The sequence below is a fragment of the Narcine bancroftii genome, chromosome 3, assembly GCF_036971445.1.
Source record: "Narcine bancroftii isolate sNarBan1 chromosome 3, sNarBan1.hap1, whole genome shotgun sequence".
NCBI classification, from domain to species: domain Eukaryota; kingdom Metazoa; phylum Chordata; class Chondrichthyes; order Torpediniformes; family Narcinidae; genus Narcine; species Narcine bancroftii.
The window spans coordinates 259707496-259716632 of NC_091471.1; the positions used below are offsets into that span (position 1 = coordinate 259707496).

General features: G+C 45.4%; 1 protein-coding gene across 1 annotated transcript; it reads right to left on the bottom strand.

The window, feature by feature from the left end:
• Positions 1-535: 535 nt before the first annotated feature.
• On the bottom strand, positions 536-5050 carry LOC138758598 (protein S100-B-like). The gene is made up of 3 exons (XM_069927797.1): positions 4951-5050; positions 4292-4442; positions 536-811 (listed from the first exon to the last, which is right to left on the bottom strand). Exons 2-3 carry the CDS (start codon positions 4430-4432, stop codon positions 641-643), a joined length of 312 nt encoding a protein of 103 aa, XP_069783898.1. The 5' UTR covers positions 4433-4442; positions 4951-5050; the 3' UTR covers positions 536-640.
• Positions 5051-9137: the final 4087 nt, after the last annotated feature.

Here is a 9137-nt window from a genome sequence, read left to right on the forward strand (position 1 = left end):
TAGTGACCCAAGTTTAAATCTGCCACTGTCTGTCAAGAGTTTGTATGTTCTCTAGGTGTCTGCATGGGTTTCCTTTGGGTGCTCTGATTTCCTCTCACCCTTTAAAACGTACGGGGGTTTTAGGTTGATTGGGGTATTTGGGTGGCACAGACTTGTGGGCCAGCAGGGCTGTTACCGTGCAGTATGTCTAAATTTAAATGGTGACTCCTCTCCAACAAAGCCATTCATTGTGCCAAAACTTCCATAAATATACTTTGGATTTGAAATTTTGCTTACTGAAATATTTTCTGAGATCGCAAATGTTTTCAATAAATAGGAAACCTCTGATTCTTAAAGTAGAACCCGACCTCTGGACATGTTTTCCATTCCAATATTGTGGATGTACCATTGGCAAAGAGCAGCACCAATTTTTTCCAGTTTATGACAGGTTTGTGAAAACTGGCCCTTCTAAACAAAATTCTTCCTCCTCTGTTGCCTTACTCTCTCTTACCAAAGCCCACAACTCCAACTGGCAGCCAAAGAAGAAAACCCAGTGTTGGTTGTTGTGATCATTTTATTATTTAGATTAAAAACTGAGCAAACACACTACACAGGTTGATCACTGAAGACTCCAGTATATTCACATGATTGAGACGGTAGGTTACTTTTTACAAGACTGTGCTATTTGTTGCTCCTTTTGCATCCATATTTCATTACAGGAAATCGTGATTCCTGAAATAAATGAAAGGTACTCCTCAAAATTCAATTTTCCGTCACCATCAAAATCCAGGTCTCTCATCAACTTGTCAAAGTATTCAACGTTCTTTTTATTCTGTCGAGAGATGTAAAAATAGGAAATTGCTTAAAAACTGGTTTCTTCACGTCATGGACGATACTGTAAGGATCAGATATAAAGTGAAGCTTCCCCCTACATTATCCCAGCAAACGTTCAGGACAGGAACAGAGTGCCCCTCTGCTGGGATCTTGTTAAAATCTAGAGGCAACTCATTGATTTCACCTGAAGTAATAGGAAATTGGCAGCACAGTTAATAGAGCAGTTAGTGTGATCCTATTACAGCACAAGTGACCTGGGTTTGAATCTGGTCCTGTCTATAAGGAGTTTCTATGATCTCCCCGTGTCTATGGCTTTCTTCCAGGTGTTCCAATTCTTCCCACCATCCAAAATATATGGGGTTGTAGGTTAACTTGGGTGTAATTGGTCAGCACATTTAAATAGCCAGAATTGGCTTCTCCCCTGCTATAATTTTTTTTAAAATTAAAATTAAAGAAGTTGTTTTCATAGTTCTGAATCTCCATTTGAAGTGCATTGCAAAATTCTTTCAGCATTTGGAATGTGGTTGCCTTTGGTCAATGTACTTCCCCACTATGAAAGTTCAGGATGGGAGGGAAGACTGGTTGTCAGGACAACCAGATGGTGTAGGAGTGAACTTAAAAACACCAGGACTTATACCTTGTGTGTTCTGAGGAGGCTTAAGAATGTGGAGTGATTCCAACCAGGCCAATCCCCTTTAAATTGATGTAGGTCATCAAATCCAGGCTACAAAGCTTTCCTTGGGAGCTTGACCCATAGGTCAAGTGAGCCATCTCTCACACTATTGTTGGACCTTCCCCATTTACCTACCTTAATGGCAGTAAGAAATCTAAGGAGGACACAGAGCAACCACATTTTAAGGGGATTTATAGAAACCCATGCCTGGACAAAGTCCATGTTCATTTTACAGATGGAAGACTAGAGATTGTAGGTCCTGTCTAAATATTTAAGCAAGCTAATCCTGAAGGCTGGCTGTATTCATCGCATGTTCCCGATCCTTGGGAACCAAGTATGTGGCTGGACAGCTGGGAGATCTTTTCATTCCCCTCTTGGCCAAGATGGCCACCCATCCATGTAGCAGGCCATCAATTGACATCTATTCCAGCTGCCTCACCCTCTTCCTCGGCAAAGTTCATGCCTGGATAAGGCCTTCTAAGAATGATGGACACTACAAGGTTCAGAGTGCATCTTAGAACCAAGGCACCATTTTTATTAAAAACACAGCGCTGGAGAAACTCAGCAGGTCACACAGCAGAATTCAGAGTAAAGATAAGATACATAACCAATGTTTTGGACCTGAACCTTTCATCAAGGTATGAGCAATATGTAGGCAGGTGGGAGGAGCACTGGTTCACAGCTAGGCCATTGTTGAATCTGGGAGGGGGTGCACAAGACAGAGGATGTTGGGGTACCAGAAGGTTGCATGGGGAGGAGGAGGCAGAACGAGGAGAGGGGTGGTTGAGGGCTGGAAAGATTAGAGGATCTAAGGGCTAGCAGGCTGGTAAGAAAGGAGCTCAATGATGGGGGGAGGTGATTGGGAAGGGTAAGGAGTGGTAGTGGGGGGGGGGGCTATAGGATCCAGTAGTGGAGGAATCCAAGGTGCCAGTCCTGTGGAAGCTGTTGTTAGTGTGGGAACCTGCGAGGCAGTGTAGCTCTCACTGTCCCCCTAACACTGTCTTGTGCCCCCCTTCCATATCCACCTATGACACCATGGCTTGTGGACTGGTGCCCCCGCCATTTTACTAGGGCACCTGCCTACATATTGCTCATACCTTGATGAAGGCCTCAGGCCCAAAATGTCAATTATGCATCTTTAAGATATAAAGTATGCTGTGTATTTTTTTAAACTATATTCGCAGCATCTGCAAACTTGAGTTTCACACCATTTTTATTAAATGCAGCAACAATTTGTAAAAACAAACTCCACAAAAGTTTCCTGATTGTATTGGAAGTTCGAATCTAGAACTCAGGTTTGCCAGTGGATTGAACAGAAAGCTGAGCGGCTGGGGGTGTGCTAGAGGTGAATACATACAGTCTTTACAGGGTCTCTTTTGCCTATCTCCTATTGTTGAGAATCACCTGTTAATGCTAGTGGCACCTCTGTGACTTTACAGGAGGCAAAAGTTAACAAATTTTGTGTATTATATAATACAAAGAATCTTGAAATCTGGTCCTAGGCAATCCCTCAACGACTTGGTTAGAGACCGCAATAAAAATCTACCTTGTCCTGCCAAACAGGACCGGGTTCAGCAAGGGTTAGATGGAATGAATCTTATTTGACAAAAGTAATTGTAGCAAAGTAAGAAGTTCAGACAAAGTGCAGCTTCAAACATTCCAAGGATAAGCACAGAATGAGTTAAATTGCCACTCCCTTTCTTAGATACTACACATTATGTAATTATGAATTATGAATCAGAACAGAACAGGAAGCGTTCAGAGATTTGGTAGAATCTGCACATGATATTTGAAGTCATTTTCCAGCAGCCATTGTGTTACAGTTTCGTCTACGTTCAAAGTGTATTTGTTGGCCCTCTGGTCTACCTTGTTCTCTACTCAGGAGATGCTTGAAGGCCACGTCAGGATGTGTCACTTGGAACCAGGGTGCTACTGACTTGCTTAGTCTAGCCTGACACAAATTTAATTCAAACTTTGATTGTGCAGTTATGGCAACTGTCCAGAAGCCACTCCCTCCTAACATTTGCCATTATACTTCCAGTGCTTTCTCGGCACTTGCACTCAGATTCCCCCCCCCCCCCCCCCCCCCCCATCCTAATCAACTACCCACATTTCAAACCGGGAATTGGACCAATTCTGGGGAAGACTAACTACTGGGCTGGAGTTCACTCATCCTACCTGCAACATGGTCACACTGATTCACCCCAGCAGCCTCTGCAGAGGAGATACACCATCCTGATTGTTGGTCAATCTGAAGAGTTGCCAAATAGACAGGAATACATTAAATATTTTCCTCCTGGCCCATTTCCTCAGGGGAATGATGTGGTTGAGCAACTGCTGCTTCAGCTATTAGAAATCTTGGCCCACTATCATCTCAACTGGCATTCTCTCACTCCAAGTTAAAACACAAAAGTCTGCAGACGCTGTGGTTGAAGTAATAACACAAACTGCCCTTTATATAGTAAAGATAGAGAGCCAACGTTCCAAGCTTGATGAAGGGCTCCAGCCTTTGTCTTTGCTATATAAAAGGACACTATTTGACCTGCTGAGTTTCTCCAGCGTTGTGTTTTTACTTCAACTCAGTGGCCCTACTTCCCCCTGCGTTCCTCCTCTGCTCCAGAGTCCCGTGTAACCGGCTCAGTTGCTGCAGATGCCCGTTTCCCTCTCCCAACTCGAATGGAAGATGCTGTTCAGTCAGTGGTGGGGAAGCAAGGGACGGTGATCCAAGTGGGAGATGGAACACTTGTAATTCACGATCACCCACACCCTGGGAGTATTTTACGCCAACATAGTCATTAGGATTACCTTGGTGAGTACGCTCATTTCCGTGTCTACCAGGACTTTCATCTGATTCTTGGTCAGGGTGTAAGTGTCGCCGTTGGCGTATTGATAGAAAATATCCATCAGATTCTGCATCGCCACCTCGACCCTGGATAGACTCGACATGGTGGAGAGCCTGGGGACAAGAAAACAAGACTAGGGAGGAGGCAGGCGGTGTCCCATGGCAGTACCTCTCTCGCACCGATCTCATCCCACCCACTTCCCCCCGTCTCCAAGCCTCCTCGGCCAGAGCTAGTCTTTTGATCTGGGAAGAGGCCAAATAATAACACTTTTATCTAACTGCAAAAGTAAACAAAGTTTTTAAAATGCCAGAAACTTTCTCCAAACAAGCCCCGATACATAAGCACTTGTAAACAAAAACCGCCCAGATCGTTGGTTAGAATTTAGATAATTAATATCATTTAACTCACAATTAGATAACTAGTCATAAATCTATTAATTCCTGCTAAATGCATTAACCATTGAATTTCTACTAATTAACTGCGGAAATAGACATGAAGGAACTAATCACGTAAACTATTTTACAACAGCTTATAAACTTTCGGCAATTAACCAATCTCTAGTTAGCCCCTATTAAACTGTCTCCACCACCACCACCACCACCCAAGCGCCTTTTTTTTTACCTTCTTTCGCACAGATGCGTTGCATCTGCTGAGGGCTGCTGTTTAAAGGCAGCCCAGCCCTGCCCAGCCCTGGCGCCTGTCAATCAGAGTCCAATATGCTGACTGGTTCCTGGATTCGCTCTCTCTGCCCTGCCTCCTACAAACGCTTACTCGTAGTTCAGGAATTTGCCGCTTTACAATCCCCACCTTTCTTTAAAAAAAAAGAAAATAGCTTTTTTTTAACCGTTTCACAGCATAATTCAGAGAGAAACAGAGTTTCTTCAATGAACCAGGTCAACGAGGTGACATCGAGCGAGCGCCAGGTTGAGGGAGCAGAAACTGGTTAGGCATGCTCGCCAATCAGCAATTCTGTTTCTGTGCAATGTTACAGGAGTTCAGGACTGCGACAAGATTCACTTTAATGACTACTCACTGCTAAATGGCCCAGCAGGAACAGGATTGAGACTCAAAACAGTTAGCTATAAAATAAATCTCTCTCCAATCTCTCCCATGGAGTCCTCCCAGAGCAGACTCAACATGGACCAGATACAGAGTAAACCTCCCCCTGCACTGTCCCATTGAGCATTCCTATAAGAACTACTATCGTAATGAATAGAAGCAGTGGATATTTTAGTTCCAAGTGCATCTTTTATAACCATATAACCATTTACGGAGCGGAAACAGGCCATGTTGGCCTTTCGAGTCCGTTAATTTACTTTCCTTGATTTCCTGTCTTCCATCTACTCATTGACTTGGACAGAGAATTCCAAAGATTGCCACTCTCTGGATGAAGATATTGCTCCTCCTCTAGTTGCCTTGAATTGTCAGAATCAAAAATTATTGTCATGAACAAGTCATGAAATTTGTTGTTTTGCATATAAACCACCTTACAAAAATAAATAAAAATAGTGCAGGAAAAGATGAAGTGTGACAGTGTCTGTGGTTCATTGCTCATTCAGGATCTGATGGCAGAGCAGAAAAAGCTGTCCTTGTGCTGCTGAGTGCTTGTCTTCAGGCTCTTGCACCATCTCCTGATGGTAGCAGAGTGAAGAGGGTATGGACTGGGTGAGGGTGGGGGGGGGTGTGTCCTTGACAATAGAGTCTGCTTTCTTAAGACACTGTCTCTTGTAGATGTCCTTGATGGAGTGAAGACTGGTGCCCAAGACGTTGCAGGCTGTGTTAACATTCCTCTGGAGTTTTTTCTTGCCTTGAGAGTTGGCACCTCTGTACCACATAGTGATGCCAGAATCAGACAGAATGCTCTCCAAGGTACTCCTGTAGAAGTTTTCAAGGGAATGTCGGTGACGTATCGAATCTCCTCAACGTCCTCACAAGGTGTAGCTGCTGGTGAGCCTTCTTCGACATGGAGGCTCCAAGATGGATCCTCTGAAATGTTGACCCTCAGGAATTTGAAGTTTTTGACCCTCTCCAAGTTCCAAACAACCCAAGTTGAGACCCAAGTTCCAAACAACCCAACCTGGGGAGTAACATCACCCCTGATCTTCCCTGGCAAATTCCACAAGAAGTTTAAGCTCTTCGATGAGATCACATCTTGTTTGTATGAATCCAAGAGAATATGAACCTAGACTGTTAAATCTATCCTTAGAGTACAGACCAGCTGAGCAGAGATCTGGTGAAACTTTGCTGCACTCCTACTACGTGAATCCTTCTTCATGTAGGGAGATCAGGCCTGTCGACCCCCTAAATTTGGCCCAGGCTGCCCGTCCATTTGAGCTCTTGATGCCCTGACTGTGGTTCCTTCCCTTGGATGCCAATCCATCTGAGCTCCTGCCGCCCCAACCACAGATTGTTGCCCCCTCCACCTGCCCATCCGATCTCCCGATGCCCCAACTGCAGATCCTCGTCTTGGTCGCCGACCCATCTGAGCTCCCGATGCCCCAACCGTGGATCCTTGTTTCGGCCACCTGCCCACCCAAGCTCCCGATGCCCTGCCCGCGGATCTTCGCCTTGGCTGCCCACCCATCCGAGCTCCCAATGCCCCAACCATGGATCCTCCCTTGGCTGCCCGCCCACTGAGTTACCAATGCCCTGAATGTGGCCTTAACACCTGACCCCTGCTGCCTGCCCATCTGAGCTCCCAATGCCTCAAACAGCACAGGCACTTACTGCGGTTAAAAGTAGTATGCATGTAATAGTCCACGTCCTTAAATTTTACCCTACAAATTGATTCCCAAAACCTGACTATTACACGCATATATACGGTAGGTGAGAATGGGGCTGCAAAGTCCTCCCAGTGGTCTGACCTATAACTGTCCAAAACAGATGTTGCAGATAACTTGGTAAGGAGGAGCCCACACAGATGTCTCTTTTGTATTGGCTCCATTACCTCCACTGGCCCATCCTGCACAGCTGCTGTAGTCACTAATGTTTCTCCAAAGGAAATCTGCTTGCTACATTCTGTGCCTTTGTGGCCATCGATGTTTTTATCTGACAATTGTTCAACATGCAGGGGTTTTGATGCAGTAAAGGGAATTGTCAGGATTATTGCTATGTGCTACCCTTGTATACCATCGTGCCAATATTCCCAGGCGGGCGTCTCCCATCCAACATTCTCTGGGCAGGGACAGTGTGGGTTAGATACAGAGTAATGTTCCCTCTCTCCTGTACCATCAAACCCTCCCAGGATGGGCGGTTAGAAACAAAGTAAAGTAAAGCTCTCTTCACTTTGTCCCATTAAACATTCCTAGAGAAGGTACAGTGTGGGTTTCAAACAGAGTAAATCTCCCTCCACACTGTCTGATCACACACTCTCCAAGGCAAGTACAGTGTTGGTTCAACACAAAATGAAGCTCCCTTTAATGTCTCATCAAACATGCCCAGGGCAAGGACATCACACTCCAGATATTGATGGTCCATCAATGATCATGTGTTTTACCCAACAAACTTCTGTCAGGACGAAAGATACAAGTGGTTGTCTCTTGCTTTGGATTCAGGCCCTATGGTCACCAGATTGAAATTCTGCAGATGAAGATTTAATGTAATATTTACAGAGGAATGTACTTAGGATCTTTAAGCTGTATGACAGATTCACTCCACTGATCAGGTTGCAGGTGCTGAGTTGTTTGCGACAACATTTAAGTGCTGTGGGTTGTTATAATGGTGATAACAATGTCTCAGGAAATAGTCTGAAAATCTGTTTCCCTCCCCAAATCGACTGGAACATTCTGGATGAAAAGTGAATGAGTCAGAGTTCCCAGAACAAGAGCTGCTCTGTTAAATTTGGCAAGTTGAACTAAAACTCTGAATGTAATCTTGGACGCTGTTATGGGTCAAAAGAAAGTTTTAACACACAAAGTTACCGTATCGAAGAATGTTGAAAAATTACGCAGAAGGGCCATACGTTAAGCATTTATCAGCAAGAGAGATTCAAGATCCACAGCTGGGTGTGTTCAGCCTCAGACTCCAGGGTGTGGCAGTATTGTTTGTTGCTCTGACAACCACCCTACAGGGAGTGAAAACTCAGCATTACATACACACATACAGCATACAATGACAGACACAACCCACCCACACACACACCACTCCCACATACACATCCACAGGCACCAACACACATACACACACACCCACACCACACAAAACACACACACCAACACCACCCAACCCACCCACACACACACCACACCCACATACACATCCACAGGCACCGACACACATACACACGCACCCACACCACACAAAACACACACACCAACACCACCCAACCCACCCACACACACACCACACCCACATACACATCCACAGGCACCGACACACATACACACACACCCACACCACACAAAACACACACACCAACACCACCCAACCCACCCACACACACACCACACCCACATACACATCCACAGGCACTGACACATATACACACACACCCACACCACACAAAACACACACACCAACACCACCCAACCCACCCACACACACACCACACCCACATACACATCCACAGGCACCGACACACATACACACGCACCCACACCACACAAAACACACACACCAACACCACCCAACCCACCCACACACACACACCACACCCACATACACATCCACAGGCACCGACACACATATACACGCACCCACACCACACAAAACACACACACCAACACCACCCAACCCACCCACACACACACACCACACCCACATACACATCCACAGGCACCGACACACATACACACGCACCTACACCACAC

Bases quoted from the DNA above. Each gene is read 5' to 3' on its own strand.
- LOC138758598 (XM_069927797.1), bottom strand. From the start codon at position 4,432: ATGTCGAGTCTATCCAGGGTCGAGGTGGCGATGCAGAATCTGATGGAT. The intron at 812-4,291 runs GTAATCCTAATG...ATCTCTCGACAG, and splicing joins AAATGAGCGTACTCACCAAG to AATAAAAAGAACGTTGAATA.